Here is a 17,990-nt window from a genome sequence, read left to right on the forward strand (position 1 = left end):
TTACTTTTTACTTTTTTTTTTTATAAACCGGCTTTAATCTTCTCCACAACTTTCTCCCTGACCTCTCTGCTGTGTTTCTTGGTCTTGTGATACTTTATGCTCACTAATATTCTCATAAAAAAAAAACATGCATTATTTTCACAATTATGTACTTTGTGTTTTTCTTTTCTTTCTTTTTTTTTTTTTTTTTTTTTGTCTCCTGCTGAATTTTATACACCTGTGTTCATGGGAGTGATTGGAGCACCAGATAACGGCCAGCCATGGTTGTGTTAATCATTGGCTGGCAGCTCTCAAAGAGGCACCTGAGAGCATAGAAGTACTGACATTATGAATTAAGCTATAGTTGCCCAAGCATGTAATCAAAACAGTTGTTGGTTTCAATCCCTCATCCCCTATGAAAATGTGCTGCTTGTGCATAAATATATGTATAAATAGCTTTAAAATTGCTTGTGTGAAATGTATCCCTTTGAATCAATAGCTCCATTATCAGTAATTCTCCTTAAGCGATGAACGCATTATATAATAATATTCTTAATAAGTTAAAATATGTCAGATTTACATAATTTATTTTGTATTTAAGTAAAATGCTTTGCTTTGGATGTTTTCTCAGAGGAAAAATAAGACCTTCAACAAATCAGAAAAAAAAAGCGCGTTAACAATTTACAGACAGCATTTGGTGAAATTTGGACAACACAGAGATAGACAGTATTAACAAGCTGTGGACACACCCTGACTGTCAGGAGAACAAGACTGTGGACCCAAAATTCAGCAAAACACTGAGTACTGTGTTCAAAAAGGTTTATTAAGACAAAAATCTGGATGCGGGCAGGGAACCTCAGCAGGAGCTAGCAGGAACAACCGTGGCGGTGGGGGGAGCTAGCTTACTCATTGCAGAGGTGTCCGGCAAGATGGCAGATGCCTGATTGAAATCCAGGGGACAGGCTTGGGTCAATGGCACAAAAAATATGGTCAGGGTCCAGATATCCGAAGCTTGGTGGACGTCTGACAAGTCAAGACAGGGAAATCCAGTAGATGTGAACTAGGTGGTGATGTGATCAGGCAAGGACCGCTGGACATCTACTGGCAAATAGCTTTCGATAATATCAGAAAACACTGAGTGAAAGTCCGGTTGCCTCCAATTTAAGCCTGTTTACTCACAGTGAAGCATGGTGGGGGCAGTATTATGCTGATGTGAGATATGTCATTGACAGTGCCTGAAAAATTGATCGGAATTGAGGAAGTAGTCATGAATTGTGCTAATCATTGTGAAATTATTTGTTAGAAAATTTTGATTTTATTTAGTTTCTAGGGTGACAAAAACTGCTTAAGGTTCTGAATTATTTCTGAATCTACTGGGCTCCAGCAACACGACACTGTTGGGTCACCATCATTACCCAGCTGATATTTTAAAGTCTAAGTTAATCAGGATGACTGTATGCAAATGCTTTACTGAGAATTTCTTGTCAGTTTTCTGGCACGTTTTAAATCTAGGTTTTGTTGGTTTTTTTCGCAAAAAAGACAGAAATCTTCTGTGTGCTTGAGGTTTGAACGGTCACCTGTCAGCATCCAGTATTTGTGCACGATATACTGCGCCCAGTTATGTTCCTGAATATTTGTGCTCGTCCTGAACGTAGTTTGCGGTAAAACCATGGAAAGAAACTGTCACAAGTAATTTCAAGAAAGACAAAAAAACCACACAGATATAGACATATTGACAAACAACTTTAAAGGAGCAACACATCCTGGTGTGAGGTTATGGTATAATGTCCTTTAGCTTAGCTAGTGTGTCTCTAACAACTAAATCTCCCTTCAGTGTTTTATTCTGCTTTTCTCTTTGCCGTTTTTCTGCCGCAGCATCTCCGGAAACAGAAGCTGCAGGTTTTGAAGAGGATGAAGATGAGGAGCAGGTTTAACGTGAGGAGGAAGGTTAGGACGTCCAGGCTGTGATACTGGTACCAGCTGAGCTGGTGGGCCTGGACCCTCAGGTGCTTTGCTCCTTTGTTCCTCATGGTGAACTCGATCCAGAAAACTGCCTCGTCCCGAGGGCTCATGGGCCTGTCGTGGTGGATTCTGGACAGTCGCATTGCATTTTCTTTGTAGCTGTGGATGAACAATGGAAAAAAGTCAGCGCTTTTTAATATATACGTATTAGAGGTCCTTGCAAATGCTCCTTGGTATTTTTCATGTTTTGTTGCCTCAAAACATGGAATTAAAACAAATGATTTGACAGTTTGCACCATTTCATTTACAGGACATGCCAACAACTTATGAATATATTTTTTTTATTAAGGAAACATCAATTAGGACAACATAACAGAAATCTTCAGCATTCATAGATGTTCACCACCACCCCTAAGGCATTTACAGCTGCAAGTTGCTTTGGATCAGTCTCAGATGAGCTCGCCTCATCTGCCTACTGGAATATTTGTCCATTCCTCAAGACGAAACTGCTCCAGCTCCTTCATGTTGTATGGGTTGCGCCTGTTAACAGCGATCCTTGAGAGATTCTCAACTGGACTTTGACTGGGCCGATCAAACGCATTTGAATTTTCCCCCTAAACTACTCAGTGTTGCTAAAGCAGTATGTCTTTGGTTATTATCCTGCTGGAAGGTCAACCACTGTCTCTAATCACTGGTTCTGCTGAAGAATATCCCTCTATTTAGGACCAGCTTTCTTTCCTTCGACTCAGACCAGTTTCCCAGCCCAGTCTGCTGAAAACATCCCACAGCATGATGCAGCCTCCACCATGCTTCATTGTGGGGATGCTGTTCTTGGGCTGATGAGATGTGTTGAGTTTGAGCCATATAACGTTTTCCTTGGTGGCCCAAAAAGTTAAATTCCAGTCTCATCTGACCAGAACGCCTTCCTCCATTCATTAGGGGAGTCACCCATGTACCTTTTAGCAAACTCAACACATGCTTTCTTATTTTTAAGACTAAGTAAAGTGTTTTTCTGGCCACTCTTCTGTAAAGCCCAACTGTATGGAGGGTTCGGCTTATTATGGTCCTATGGACGGATCCTCTAGTCTCTGCTGTGGAGCTCTGCTGCCTTCAGGGTTACCTTTGGTCTCTTTGCTGCCTCTCTGATTGATGCCCTCCTGGCCCGGTCTGTGAGGTCTGGTAGGTAGTCCTCTGTTAGCGGGTTTATTATGCTTTCCAATTTGAATATATTGGTGATCCAGGGAGCTTCTAAGATCTGGATATTTTTTATAACCCCTCCCTGTCTTGTACTTCTCAACAACTTTGCCCCTGACTTTGTTGGAAAGCTTCTTGGCCTTCATGGTGTGATCCCTCTTGCTTAGTGACGTTGCAGGCGTCTGGCAGGCGTGTCCAACTCCAGTCCTCGAGGCCTGGTTTCCTGGCTGTTTTAGATCTGTTCCTGCTCCTACACATCTGATCCGAGTGAATGACTTACCTTCTCAGTTTGTCTGCAGAGGATTACTAATCAAGCCCTCGTTAAACCAAATGAGCCAAACAGGAAGTCAGACATGGGTAGAGTAGATTTCAAAATAAGAGGGCGGGCTGTCTGAATGCATGACCGGATCCTGAACATGTGCAGTGCGGATTGCAGCATGCCACATTTTGAGATAGATAATGGAGCGGACACAGAATGTGTAAAGCTGACTCAGACTTTGGACACCACTGCTCTAGGGCCTTTGAGCAATGGTGAGTTTATACTGACAGATCATGTGACAGTCTGGCCCCGTTCCCAGTGCAGGCAAATGTGTCCCAAAACAGATTTTTTTGCAGGTCAGTTGACCAGGTCAGGTGTGTTACAATCAGCGGGCACGCTCAGATCTGGCCCAAATCTAATCTATTTGAGTCACATTTGAGCCGCTTCCATATGTGGTCGAATCGTAACTTTCTAAACGTGACTCCAGTGAGAACCACCAAGGCGGATTCAATTTGTCTTTGGCGTCACTTTCAATCGACACGTGTCACAACTTTGCGCCAGCAGTAGCTGGAGGTGATAGCAGATAGCCTTAGCAAGACAGACGGCAGCTTACAACCAGATTCTCGCCTTTCATCAGTATGTGCAGCAAAATTTCAAAATGGCTTGTATAGGAACTGTTTGGGTGAGGGACTTAACGTCTGGCCGTGCAAAATTTGTGTACAGTCCTGCACACGGAGGACTTTGCAATGCCAAAGAGGTTTACACTTATCACAATCCATTGTATCGCATTTGAATCGGGGCAGCACCTCGTAATCCGTCCCCATTGCCAAGCGATAAAAATTACTGCGACGAGTATCCTGCCTTTGAAGTCAAGGTGCTGATATATATATATATATATATATATATATATATATATATATATATATATATATATATATATATATATATATATATATATATATATATATATATAATTAAAAGCTGCTCTCGACTTCCTAAAGTTATGAATGAATGTCGGCCTCAGAAGTTGTTAAAATTCCTGCCCTACCAGTCCTGCTGCAGCGAAACAGAAACTTTGTGCTTTTGTAAAATGCTTTTTAACCATGAAATCTGTATTTTCTATAAAAATAAATCTACATTCCCTGCAATAGAGGCGTCCTGTCCGGGGTGCACCCCACCTCTCGCCCATTGACAGCTGGAGATAGGAACCAGCACCCCTCGCGACCCCACAAGGGATAGACAAACCTAAATTCCCTTTATCAAACTTGGTGCAGTTTAAAATGACTCACGTTTTGTCGTTGATGACGGTGTTGATTGCATCTCTGAGGGCTTCGGTTGTCATGAAGTTCAAGGCCACATTGACTGCAGCTCCTTTGGCCTCCATGTGCACCATGTTGTCAGGCTGGTCAGCAAACGTGGGGATGCCCACCATGGGAACGCCGTGGTAGATGGCCTCAAAAACTCCATTTGCACCACCATGAGTGATAAAAGCTCTTGTTTTAGGGTGACCTGACAGGAACACACAGTGATCACACATTTTATATTTTATATTGACACAGAACAAGCCACAAGGTTCTTTGTTACAGGTTTATCATAGATACGAGACAGTTCCTGCCACATTTATTGCCTCTCCAGATAAAAGGCTTATTATGCATTTGATTGTGATGCAGTGACCACAAGAACATCTTCCTAGAGTTATTGGAGAGGTAGTTTTAGGGATCTTTGCCACTGTTTGTGCTGCAAAGATAAATTGATCCTTTTCCAGTCTTGTTTGTTGCAGATGTTGGTTTAAACTGCAGATTACTTAGTTTACTCTAGATATGGGTAGATTTAGGCAAGTAAATGTTTTCTGGTTAAACTTTCTTCACCTATAAACCCAACACATCTGTCTTACTCCCCAATTTTACATCCTATAAAATCAGGAAGTCATGGTTTACTTATTGAAATATCATTAAAACTCTGACCACTTCAACCAAAGTCGCATCTAAATTAAAATATACTTCATGTATGTTTGTTTTGTAGGGATTGATAGAGGAGCAACCATTTGTGCCGCCTGATATTTATTTATTCATAAAAGGGAGTTTAAAAAAAAAAAAAAAAAAACTCTTCAAATGTACCCAGGTTAAAGGTTTGACTTTTTTGTTCTCTGATTATGCAACTGCAATTGAAAATTATTTTAGTTAAAGGGTTATAATACAGGTACATAAATAAATGTATGGGGCAGCATTTATAGTTTGTTTAAAAAGAGTTAGAATGTAGTTGCATGTTGACAACGAGTAGTTACTAATATCTGCTCCATCATGTTCAATGTTGCAATAAGTCCTGCTGCTACAAATACTTGCTCTAAACATTTTGTCTTAAACACAACCATTCTGTACATATAAAATGTTTTTTTTTTTTTGGTAACAAATGGCAGAATATTTTAATTCTCTTTCTTTTATATTTTATACTTATATTATTTTTATATTGCACATACTTATAACTTTTTCTTTAGTCTTCTGTTTTTATTCAGAGCCTTGCAGCGAAATGTCGCTCAAATTTAAATATGCAAATGACTGACAACGTCTAAGTCTGAAAAGAGTAATGAAGCTACTGTAAGGGTTTTGAATCAAGGAAATTGTTAAAAATTCATACCTCACATTCATAAGTTACTGTTATTTTACATAGATTTACCAGAATCAAAGCACAGCAAAAAATAGAGCTGGACAATATATCAAAATGCATTTGTTATTTTAATATCATTGTGTGCAACGTGGAAAAAAACAAAAGACTTCAACATTTCAGGTGCGTTTTGCGTGCAGTTGCTCCAAGCCAAAGTGAAATTTTCATGGGTGTCCAACTTTACTTACCAAGCAGGTCATTTTGGGGTATCCAGTCATACAGTTTAGTGTTGGAACCCAGAGTGTCTGGTTTTTTCCCACTGTATCTCCACAACACCTGCAGACAGTAAAGAGCATTTTAGCTCAATAAATTGGCAATTTTGTCCGGGATCCAAATGCTGAAATGGAAAATGTGTAATTTATTTGATCAATGCTGTTTCACCACGCTTCCAATATGGAGATTACCTGCAGTCATATGGGTGAAACTAGATTTTTAATACACTATACAAAGAAGAAAAAAATCACTAGTCAAATATGTTTGTGTTTTAAACCACTCAAGATTCCTCTCACTCTCTCTATATATATATATATAGATAGATAGATAGATAATTTGTAAAATTCCAGAGATCCTTCTGACCTTTTGTGGAATCTGAGCGAGGGCTGAGGCTATCGTGTTTGCTTTCTCTGTGGTCAGGTTCTTGACCATGGATCCTAGAGAGAAGACCACGATCCCAGCATCTCCAGAGCTTTGGACAAATTTTTCAATTTTCTGCAAAATAGTAATATTTTCAGCTTCATTAAACCAGTTGGCCAACTTTTATTCAGAATTGTGTTGGTGGAGTCACTTTGTGTACATCAGGATTTATGTGGTTTACTAGAGATGTTTAAAGTGGTGGATATAAACCTTACCTTTGGTAAAGGCTTAGCTGGTCTGCAGTGGAGCCCTCCGACAAATTTAAAGTTGGGGAGGAACGGACGAGGAAAATCAAAATCCCAGTAAGTTCTCAGCAACCACATATCTGCGTTACCCATCATCTTACAGGCACTGGTGGGCGTTCCTGTTACAGGGGACAAGAAGAGTTGCTCAAACCCAAGGATATAAATCATCGTCATATCTTTGTGTTCCATCATTCTTTGTAAGATCTACCTCTGATGTCGGAGTAATATTTGTCAGCCTCTTTCCACATTACGTGTTCCAGCACAAGGTCCTGCAGAGCGTAGAAGATGACGTTCCACAGTCTCCCTGAGAAGTCCATCTTGTCTGTGAGTTTGCTCATAGAACCGGGGACAAAGGAAGGTGGAGCAGGCAGCTGACCGCACAGCCTCTCCCAGTTATTCGCTATTGAGAATCGCAGCGAGTAGACGAGGGGGATGCCCAATGTGTCCGCAGTCAGGTCACTGCCGATGTAGATCGGGTCAGCAAAGAGCAGGTCGTAGTTTCCCTCCTTCAGCTTCTTCATGATGCGTTCTGATTTTACAACTCCATCCAAAAACTTGAAACTTATCTTCATGTTGCGCGTCATCAACTCAATAAATCTGACGTAGATCTGCACAGGGTTCATTGAATCCATCTCATACATGTTGAAGTGCAGGAACTCCTCAACAAAGCTCTCTAGAACGTCCCTCGAGACGGAGACGTCGAACGGTTCGTACTGGAAGCGAGACGGCTCGCTGCTGTTCATGAACAGCGATGTGCTGGGGACCAGGACCGTCACCTGGTGTCCTCTGTCCACCAGCGTCTCCAGGACCGGCTTCATGTTGATCCAGTGGCTGGCCTCAGTGTACCACACCAAGATCTTTCCTCCATCGGAGCTCCTTGGCGCACAGAGCAGCAGCAGGACGCAGACGGAGAGACGCAGCTCCATGGTGGCTCTGCGTCTGCAGGTGAACCGGCTCCTGTCTTTTAAACGGGAGCTCTGTACAGATACTGATTAACTAAATGAACTCTGACTTGTTCCTCTTTGTACTGCATGTTATGTTAAGATAACAGACTCACCCCAGGAAAAACGTTAAAGAGGTAAAGGGTTATGGCTGCAAAGGTGCAAACGGGGCAATTCATTAAAAAATAAAAAAATCTGAATTATTTATTGTGGAGGTCAGGGCAAGATTAACATGTTTATTGATTACACTGCAGTTCTCTGTTGTGCTTCTTCTATTTTAACGATACGAGCACTAGAAACCAATGTCAAATTCCTTGTTTATACAGATAAACAAATAAAGCAAATAAAGTCGATTGTGATTCTGATCGGTTGTTGAGGCTTGTTGAGCTTGGTTATCCAGTCAGTTTCTCCAGCCTTTTTTATGATTTCTCAGGGATTTTGAAGGTTTTTGAAGGCTCAATTTGTCTGCCAACTTTTTTAAATTATCTTTACTCACAAGTTCATGAGCATACATCTATTTCAGAAAGATCACTACAGTTGAACTATATGAACTCTATAATGATTAGCTGAATTCGTCTTCTGCTTATGCAATCCCCATTATGCTTTGTGTTTTCTTCTTATTTTATATCTTGTGCAAATGTTTTTTTTTTTTTAAGATAAACTGAGATGTTTAGTAGTAGAATAAAATTATGAAGTTTACTTTATGTGGACAGTTGATGTAGAATGTGCCCAGATTTCAGATGATAACCCGGATAAGATGAGTCCAGTTTTTTGAATGTTCTGGAGGTCCAGGGCTGCAGACCTTCGGGAATCTGTTTCCTGGGGAAATGTCTCCTCTGATTTTTACGCCTAAGACCTTGCAAAGCCTTATCTGTGAGCACTTTGTGTTTCTCAATACCAATTTAGATTAGTTTTATCCAGCGGCCTCTAAAACAGACAATAAAACGTTGAATGTTGGATTTAAATTTCCTTCTGAATAAAAATCTGAAAGACTCAAATTCATCTTAATTTACCCTCCAGAAACTCTTTTGCCCCTTAATTAAATTCACTTAACAGTCACCTTTAAGAGTCGCAGTATTACTAAATTGTCAATCTGTATATAGTTTTGTCTTTGTGTAAACTCAGCTATTCTGTCAAAGGCTCAGAGGTTTATAATGGATAACATTAGCATCACGCATGATGATTCTGTAGGGATGCTTTACAGAATTGATGGGAACAGATAAAACGTAGTACAATCCTGAAATAAATGCTGTTAGAGGCTGGAAAATACTTTACACCAGAGGGTCACCCTTAACCTACAGCCACAGCTAAGATGAAGAGGTTTAGATTAAAGCATATTTACAAGTTAGAATGGCCGAGTCAAAGTCAGAGGACACATTGTGCTACTGAAAATCTGTGATAAGTCTTGAAAATTAATATTCTCAGATGTTTTCTATCCAGTCTGAATGAGCTCAAGCTATTTTGCACAGGAGAAAATCAGTTAGAAATCAGTTTTTAGATGTGCAAACTAAGCCAAAGGTGGTAGAGCGATTACCAAAATGACATGCAGCTGTAATTTCAGCACAACCTGGTTCTGCATTTTTACGACTCAGAGAGGCTGAATACAAATTTGCAAGCAACTATTTTCCGATTTGTACTCGTAAAAGATATTCAACCATTTATCTCTTTCCTTTCACCTGCCAGTTATGCTCTACTTTGTTCCGGTTTATCACATAAAATCCTAATAAATACATTGAAGTTTATTGTTGCTTATTTGGAAAACGATGGGTATTAAAACTTTAGCATTGATCTGCAACAGAAAGACGTTTTTTTCTCTCACTTTGACGGTTTTAGATTAGAGATAAAGATGAAGAGCAACTGGAGGTGAATGCCCCCTACTCCTCCAAACTTTATCAGGAACGAGATCACACAACTGATTCACGATCATTTTGACCTTCAGGGTTATTCTTAGAAGGCAAATTCACTAGTTTATTCCATTTTTTTCAAATAATAGAAAATGTAGAAATGCATGCAAAAATAGAAATCACAGATATGTTGAAAAGGTTTATTTAACAGGGACACAACATTTCTGTAAATGTGTCAGTATTGGCTACAAAGATAATTTTCAACTCCTGTCCCTCGACCAGCTTTAAAAAGCCAACAAATATTAAAAGTTTAAAAATTTAGTAACATAAATTCTTAAACTCACTCCCCCACTCAATGAGAAATTTGGCATTAAATCCCACAGTTCAAGACGGTAACATTTGAACCTTAATCTGTAACTTTGGGCAAGGGCAGAGTTGGAGCTCCAAAGACAAAACTATTAAAAGGGTAGTTAAGAAAAGTTTATTATTTACAAGGTTGCATGTGTAGGAAAGAGACCTAGACTGAATGAGGGCATTGAGCCATTTTTTTTAAATCTAAAACTTAACGTGGTAAATCTTGTACCTTCTCTTATAGTGAATAGAATACTATAGCAGATATTATAGCCCTTTACTGGAATAACATTTTGCCCGAAAGTGAGGATAATAGAATTAAGTGTAAAAAAAATCCAATTTGAGAACACAATGTTTTTCCCAACAATTCAGATTTATTTGACCAATTTTTATAAGATAAAAAAGAAAATTAAGCAATATTATTGGAACTTATTAAATGTTGAATCTATGAATATTACAGCAGTATTGCTCACATAGCAAACCTCAAATATGCCTGTAATTTCAGCAAATGCATATCAGATCATTTTAAAATTGTACTTTTTAATGCTCAGTTTTAAGTTGAAGATTGTAATAGTACAAAAAAGCAAAGTAAACTAATAAAAACACATTTAGATAGCAACTTAACGCCCTGTTAGAAAGTGAGCAAAGTTTATTCTTAACGCGCTTTTCACAGACAAAGTCGCAAAGCACTGTAAAAGAAAATAACATTTAAGATGCAGATAAAAATAATACAAAATACTCATGAAATAAAACCCTGGTGGGACAAAACAGTTTTCAGTTGGTTTTCAGAAATCTACAGTCAGCAAAGCGAAGCAAAGGGGTAAACAGATCCACAGACCAAAAGCCCCCAACCCCCCCCCCCCCCCCCCCCCCCTTTTGCTCTCAAGTATCATGGACTTGAGAGCAAAGGTTACAAGGAGCAGTGTTTAGTTATAAGTTGACATAATTATTCAGGAGCCTGCCGTTTAGAGCCCTGCAGGTAAAAAAAAAAAAAAAAGAAAGTATAAGGCCAAGGTGGTAAGAGAGAAGTTACTGGTTTAAGTAAGAAGTCTGGCTGCTACATTCTAGATAGCTTGGATGTGTGAAATTGAAGATCTGTCCAGACCTATAAAAAGGCATTACTGCAGTCTAGACGGGACGACTCAAATGCTTGAATAATGTGCTCAAGATATGCTCGTGAGACCATGGATTAAATTTTAGACTTCTTAATTGAAACAAACAGGAATGAGAAATGGATCAAAGCCTCATGAAGCGTCAAATGTAACTCCAAGATTTCTTGCTGTGGATTTGGTTGCTGGGCAAAAAGAAAATATATTACTAATTTTACCATGCAGGTGGCTAGGAGCAAGTATCAAAGTCTCTATATTACCTGAGTTTAAAACCAGAAAATTGCTAGAGATCCAGTTACTGACCTGAAATAAACATCTCAGAGCAGACAGCCTATCCAGCAGGAGAGGTTTTAAAGAAACACAGTTGCATATCATCTGCATAAAGAAGAAATGTAAAAAAAAAACAGAACAATACCAGCTAATGGAAGAAGGTAAAATTAAAATAGTAATGGACCCAGAAATTGAAATTGAAGTCCCCACAGGTCAGAGGAGAACTGTTGATGCTGGTGGTATTACACCAATATGAAATATTTTAAATTAGCTGGAAAGATGTTTAGATCTGATCAAATGCCATACGAAGCTGCATATAAGAAAATACATGTAAAAATCACTTTTTTTCTTATTTCTTTTTTGTAAACAAAAGTATTTCAACTCTTAAATGGCAAACTGCTACAGGCATCACCAACATACTGTAAATTTGTATTTAGTTTGAAAAGCACCAGATCAGGAGATCTCACGTTTTGTTATTCTGCTTTTCTCTTGGTCATTTTTCTGCTGCAGCAAAGACAAAGCCGCACAGAAATAGACATATTGATAAACAACTTTAAAGGAGCGACACATCCTGGTGTGAGATTACGTTATAATATGTCCTTTGGCTCAGCTAGTGTGTCTCTAAAAACTAAATCTCATGTCAGTCTGTTATTCAGCTTTTCTCTTTGTCGTTTTTCTGCTGCTGCATCTCCGGAAACAGAAGCTGCAGGTTTTGAAGAGGACGAAGATGAGGAGCAGGTTTAACGTGAAGAGGAAGGTTAGGACATCCAGGCTGTGATACTGGTACCAGGTGAGCTCGTGGGCCTGGACCCTCAGGTGCTTTGCTCCTTTGTTCCTCATGGTGAACTCGATCCAGTTTACTGCCTCGTCCCGAGGACTCATGGGCCTGTCGTGGTGGATTCTGGACAGTCGCATCATGTTTTCTTTGTAGCTGTGGATGGATATTATGCAAAATGAGGGGAACCCATTGCGTGGCATAAACATTTTTGTAGAAATTAGTGCATTAGCAAATGCTATCAAAATGTCAAGTTTTACATCATGCTGTAGTCGATCTCTTGTATTTCAAAAATACATTAAAAGCATTTGATCACTGTAAATGCCCTCAAAACAGTATTTGTTATAGGTGAAAACATAAAATAAAGAGCTTACGATTTGTCATTGATGACGGTGTTGACAGCGTCTCTGAGGCTCTCGGTTGTCAAAAACTTAAGGTTAACAGTAAGCGCCACTCCTTTGGCCTCCATGTGCACCATGTTGTCTGGCTGGTCACCAAACATGGGGATCCCCACCATGGGAACGCCGTGGTAGATGGCCTCATAGATCCCGTTTGTTCCCCCGTGAGTGATGAAAGCTTTAGTTTTAGGGTGACCTGATAGGGACCAAGGTTATTAAACATAACTAGTTACTTTTCACAGTAATGATGCTGGAGAAACTCAGTTTTAATACCATGGTCTATAAAAAAAAAACAGTTCTGTCAAGCTATGTCTACGCATTGAAGTGACAAATCTAAACAGACAAAAATGTGTGGCTTAAAATTATAAGCATGCAAAGTTAAAACTACTCATCAAAAAAACCTGTTATGGATGAACTTTGTCTGATTTTTAGATTTTTCTCTAAGCTTTCTTTCTGATCAAAAACCTTAGAAAAGACTTTTTAACACAACTGGTGGCTTTTTAACTAAAAAGGAAATACAGAGGCCTTTCAGGGTGGGTTTTAAAGCCTGCCAAAGCTCAGGATCAGAACTTTTAATGTTTCAATGATGTCCTACATGGCCAAAGAGTTTGGGTATGCTTTCTATGCTTTTAGATTTGACTCCAGCCTTTGACCCAATTCACCATGAAATAAATGATCTCGATTTGATCACTATGTTGGCATACACTGCAAAAAATTGACCTAAAAATAAGTAAAATGTTCTTAAAATTAGTGTTTTTGTCCATGATTTGAGCAGGAAAATAAGATCATCTGCCAATGGAATGAGTATTTTGACCCCTAAAATAACATAATTAGACATCCTGCACTTGAAATAAGATGATGGAGATGGATTGTTCCTATTTTAAGTGCAAAAATCTTATTCCATTGGCAGATAATCTTATTTACCTGCTCAAATCAAGGACAGATGCACTCATTTTAAGAAAATTTTACTTATTTTTAGTTGCGTTTTTGTAGTGTAGGGCTCTACCCTGAGCTGGTTTGAGTCCTACTGAGAGAAGCTTTTCTAAGAGTCTTGACGTTATTGGTGCACCTCGTAGGGTACCACAGGGTTCTGTTCTAGGTACTCTTCTTTTTACTCTTTATGTACTCCCCTTAGGCTTCATAATGTGTAAATATCACATCTCTTGATTTTTATGCACATGAATGCCAGGTGTGCACACACATACAACAGTGCTACCAAACTGGAGGACATTTCAAGGTACCTTATGGAAATTAAAAAAAGGTTGCCGTCACATTTCTCGAGTTGAAACGAAAATAAGTGTTGCAATTAGATTTGAACAGTGTAACAGCTCAGCTGCTCTTAACGCGGTTACTTGCTTAACGAGTCACTTTTAGTTAAGCCCGACGTGTCAAACCGAGTTCACTCCGAGTTGAAGCTGGATAAACGAATAATAGAATAAAATCCTGTTGCTTTTACCTGAGAAATCTTGCAAAAATAAGATCAGCTTCATTGGAATTTTAGATGGATTTACTGCAATGAATTGTGTCTCACAGCAAGTAACACCTGTTATTGCCATGCTTCACTGGCTTCCTGTATGTTTCTCAATTTGTTTTTCAAATTCTTCTTTGAGTATATTCCCTGACCAGATATTTTTTTTATCTCTCTGACATGTTGCAGCCATTCACTCCTTGACAATCCTTAAGTACTGCTGATCAGCAGCTCTTACTGACTCCAAAGATGAGGCTGAAACTAACTGCTAACTAGTTGCTTTTTGACAACAAAATGGCCACCTCTTTGGTTTTCTTGATGCCTTACCTATTTTCCATAGCTTTTAAGAATGATTAAAATAATTCCTTTTGGTAATTTCAGTTTTTTTCCGTTACTGAATATCTGTACGTTTATATTGTATGAGAAAAATCTATTGTAGTTTATCTAGTGTGTTTTTATGGCTCTACTATGTGTAGCGCTCTACTTTCTGCACATTATCACATGTTTTTGAATGCACAAATACCAATAGAATTCATCCTGCAGGCAAGGTTATGCTGCCTTTGCTGTAAAATTGGATTACAAACCAATATTAGTGTTAGATTAGGTGAGCATTAGAGAGTAATTTTAGTTTTCTTGACTTGTTGTTTTGAGTGCTATGTCGTACTCTCCAGGAAAAACACAGTTGGTCGTAAAGGTAGTAAAACTTGTCTGAGAGATCATCTGGAAAAGTATTAAGCAGTATTAACCATCTGATATCTAAATATGCAAGTATTAATTCTGTCCTGGGCTGCACTCTGGTCATTTATCCCTGCTGCTATCAGATTATACAATGCATGCACTATAACTGTAATAACCGTGCAATAACTAGAGTGCAATTACTATCTAATACCCTGTGCAATACCCTGTGCAATAATCCTGTTAAATAAGTGACTCCAGCTGTATAGTTATCTCACTACCTCACTGTTGTTCCATACCTGGTACCACCTTAATGCAGTATTTGTATTTGTATATAAGCCACCCTGAATGTACATAGTCATCTCAAATCTCTGCTTTATTTCCTTTGTATTTTAATTTTTTATTTTATTTTTTCTTTGATACACTGTATATATATGTGTGGACCCACTGTCTATACCTTATGCACCTTTTCCTCCTTTTGGCACCTTCTTTTGTGCCGATGTGTGACAAGTGAATTTCTCCAATGTGAGATCAATAAAGCTTATCTTATCTTATCTTAAGTGTTACGCATGCTATATTGTTTTTAGCCAAACGAAAAGGACAGTGATGTTTACGCACCTAGCAGGTCATTTTGTGGAATCCAGTCATAGACTCTTGTATTAGAACCAAGAGTTTGGGGTTTTTCTCCACAGTATCTCCACAGCACCTACAAATAGTTAAAATGGTTTTGTAAAGTGAGGAAATCAGACGGATACAGGTAAAACTTGGTGGACTAAACTCTGCATTTTCATGTACAGATTAAATGGTAAACATGCCAAACTTATTTACCACTTTTCTAGTCATACTGACCAATCAAAGTGCTTTAAACTAGAGCCACATTCATCCATCCAGACTTGCCTTACATAGATCATTAGGCAACTAATGTGCCTCACCCACAGGTATATGTTATATACCACAAGTACACCCCGGTTATACTTCTTAAAAACGTAATTCAGCTGTATGGAAGTTGATCTTGGCTGAAGTTTAAGACGTAATTTTTTTTACCTTTTGTGGAATCTGAGCGAGGGCTGAAGCTATCGTGTTTGCTTTCTCTATGGTCAGGTTCTTGACCATAGATCCTAAAGAGAAGACCACGATCCCAGCATCTCCAGAGCTTTGGACAAATGTTTCCATCTCCTGCAAAACAGTAATACTTCAGCAATCAGGGAGACTGCTGTGGGCTGATCAATCTTTTTAACATCAGGAATATTGTGGTGATATAATGACTTTTAAATAGGTGGAGTATAAACCTACCTTTGGTAAAGGCTTAGCTGGTCTGCAGTGGATCCCTCCAACAAATTTAAAGTTGGGGAGGAACGGACGAGGAAAATCAAAATCCCAGTAGGTCCTCATCAACCAGAAGTCACCATTGCCCATCATCTGACAGGCACTGGTGGGCGTTCCTGTCACAGTGGACAAGTAATACACGTTCATTCTAAATTACCTTCAAGGCTTTATTTGATAATCTGTGATAAAGTTTATTTCTCTTCTGGGTTTCTCTGTAATTTGCTTACCTCTGACATCAGAGTAATATTTGTCGAGCTCTTTCCACATAAACCTTTCTATTACGATGTCCTGTAGTGCGTAGAAGAGGACATTCCACAGTCTCTCTGAGAAGTCCATCTTGTCTGTGAGTTTGCTCATAGCGCCGGGGACAAAGGAAGGTGGAGCAGGCAGCTGACCGCACAGCCTCTCCCAGTTATTAGCCAGGGAAAAACGCAGTGAGTAAACGAGAGGGATCCCCAAAATGTCTGCTGCCAGGTCACTGCCAGGGTAGACGGGATCCGCAAAAAGCAGGTCGTATTTCCCCCCTCTCAGTTTTTTCATCACCGTTTCAGATCTCACAACTCCATCCAACATGTGGAGCGAAACCTTCATGTTGTTCTGTAACAGTTCTATAAATCTTTGGTAAATCTGAAAGTAGTTCATGAAATCCATCTCGTAAATGGCGAAGTGAAGAAAGTCCCGGAGGAACGCTTCCATGTCGCTCCGGGAGACGGAGACGTCGAACGGTTCGTACTGGAAGCGAGACGGCTCGCTGCTGTTCATGAACATGGACGCGCTGGGGACCAGGACCGTCACCTGGTGTCCTCTGTCCACCAGCGTCTCCAGGACCGGCTTCATGTTGATCCAGTGGCTGGCCTCAGTGTACCACACCAAGATCTTTCCTCCATCGGAGCTCCTTGGCGCACAGAGCAGCAGCAGGACGCAGATGGAGAGACGCAGCTCCATGGTGGCTCTGCGTCTGCAGGAAACGCGGCTGTGGTATTTTTCACAGCTGCATTGTAAACTGACACTGATTAACTCTGAGTGAACTCTGACTCGCTGCTCTTTGCACTGAACAACACAAGATAACAGGCTCGCTCCTGGAAAGCTGTTATAAAGTTAAGGTAGTAGCTGTAAAGGCCAGGCCTCTCAACTTTTAGCTGAAGACAGAGATTATGTTAATTTTAGGGGGCGGACCCTGGAAGAGCGGGTCCAGTCAACTCCGTCTCATTTTTATCCGACCAGACATGGAAGACATGTATTACTTTTGTTAAAAAAAGTAAAAAAAAAAAAAAAAAAATAGAAGCGTTGTAACATTATCGTTCAGTTAGTCGGTTAAACTGAAAAAAAAAAAAAAAACATACAACAGTTTAAATAATACTGAATAAAATAAAGTAGTTTTATTGACCGTATTGTTACATATTAGTCTATGGGTTTGTTTATCAAGGCAAGGCAAATTTATTTGTATAGCACATTTCAGTACAAAGACAATGCAAAGTGATTTACATGATTAAAATCTAGGAAAATAAAACAGAATAAAAGCAAGATGGAAAAAATGTGGACACAAAACATGGGAGAATATAAACTAAAAGCAAATATCAAAAACAGTTGGACAACAAAGTTGAATTAATTATGTTTCAGTAAAACAGTTTAAGTAGGACAGTCGAAGGCAATCCTACACAAACGTGTTTTTAATCTTGATTTAAAAGAACTCAGGGTTTCAGCACCTTTACAGTCTTCTGGAAGTTTGTTCCAGATAAGTGGGGCATAGGAACTAAATGCTGCTTCACCATGTTTGGTTCTGGTTCTGGTTCTGGTTCTAGGTATGCAAAGTAGGCTGCAGCCAGACGACCTTAGCGGTCCGGAGGGTTGAATCAATGTAGGTCTATAACCACATTGGTGAATCAGGCTGAGTTTCATC

At 39.3% G+C, this 17,990-nt stretch overlaps 1 protein-coding gene across 2 annotated transcripts; it reads right to left on the minus strand.

Annotated features, from left to right (window-relative positions):
• Nucleotides 1-1,817: 1,817 nt before the first annotated feature.
• Nucleotides 1,818-17,231, minus strand: LOC105937252 (UDP-glucuronosyltransferase 2A2). 2 transcript variants are annotated; one of them, XM_036144057.1, is made up of 7 exons: nucleotides 16,325-17,215; nucleotides 7,142-7,769; nucleotides 6,904-7,052; nucleotides 6,632-6,763; nucleotides 6,244-6,331; nucleotides 4,684-4,903; nucleotides 1,818-2,100 (listed from the first exon to the last, which is right to left on the minus strand). In XM_036144057.1, the coding sequence occupies exons 1-7, from the start codon at nucleotides 17,033-17,035 to the stop codon at nucleotides 1,818-1,820; spliced, it is 2,211 nt and encodes a 736-aa protein (XP_035999950.1). In that variant the 5' UTR covers nucleotides 17,036-17,215. The 2 variants fall into 2 exon arrangements, with proteins under 2 accessions (XP_035999950.1, XP_035999949.1); XM_036144056.1 differs by lacking the exons at nucleotides 1,818-2,100; nucleotides 4,684-4,903; nucleotides 6,244-6,331; ... (1 more) ...; nucleotides 6,904-7,052; nucleotides 7,142-7,769 and adding exons at nucleotides 10,934-12,379; nucleotides 12,598-12,817; nucleotides 15,383-15,470; nucleotides 15,809-15,940; nucleotides 16,058-16,206 and having other exon boundaries at nucleotides 16,318-17,231.
• Between the last annotated feature and the right edge of the window lie 759 nt (nucleotides 17,232-17,990).

This window comes from Fundulus heteroclitus, chromosome 12, assembly GCF_011125445.2.
Source record: "Fundulus heteroclitus isolate FHET01 chromosome 12, MU-UCD_Fhet_4.1, whole genome shotgun sequence".
Lineage (NCBI taxonomy): Eukaryota > Metazoa > Chordata > Actinopteri > Cyprinodontiformes > Fundulidae > Fundulus > Fundulus heteroclitus.

Coding starts and splice junctions, on each gene's coding strand:
- LOC105937252 (XM_036144057.1), bottom strand. CDS start 17,035: ATGGAGCTGCGTCTCTCCATCTGCGTCCTGCTGCTGCTCTGTGCGCCA. Junction 7,770..16,324: donor TCGACAAATATTACTCTGAT/GTCAGAGGTAAG, acceptor TGGTACACTGAG/GCCAGCCACTGGATCAACAT. Junction 7,053..7,141: donor ATATTACTCCGACATCAGAG/GTAGATCTTACA, acceptor CCCCTGTAACAG/GAACGCCCACCAGTGCCTGT.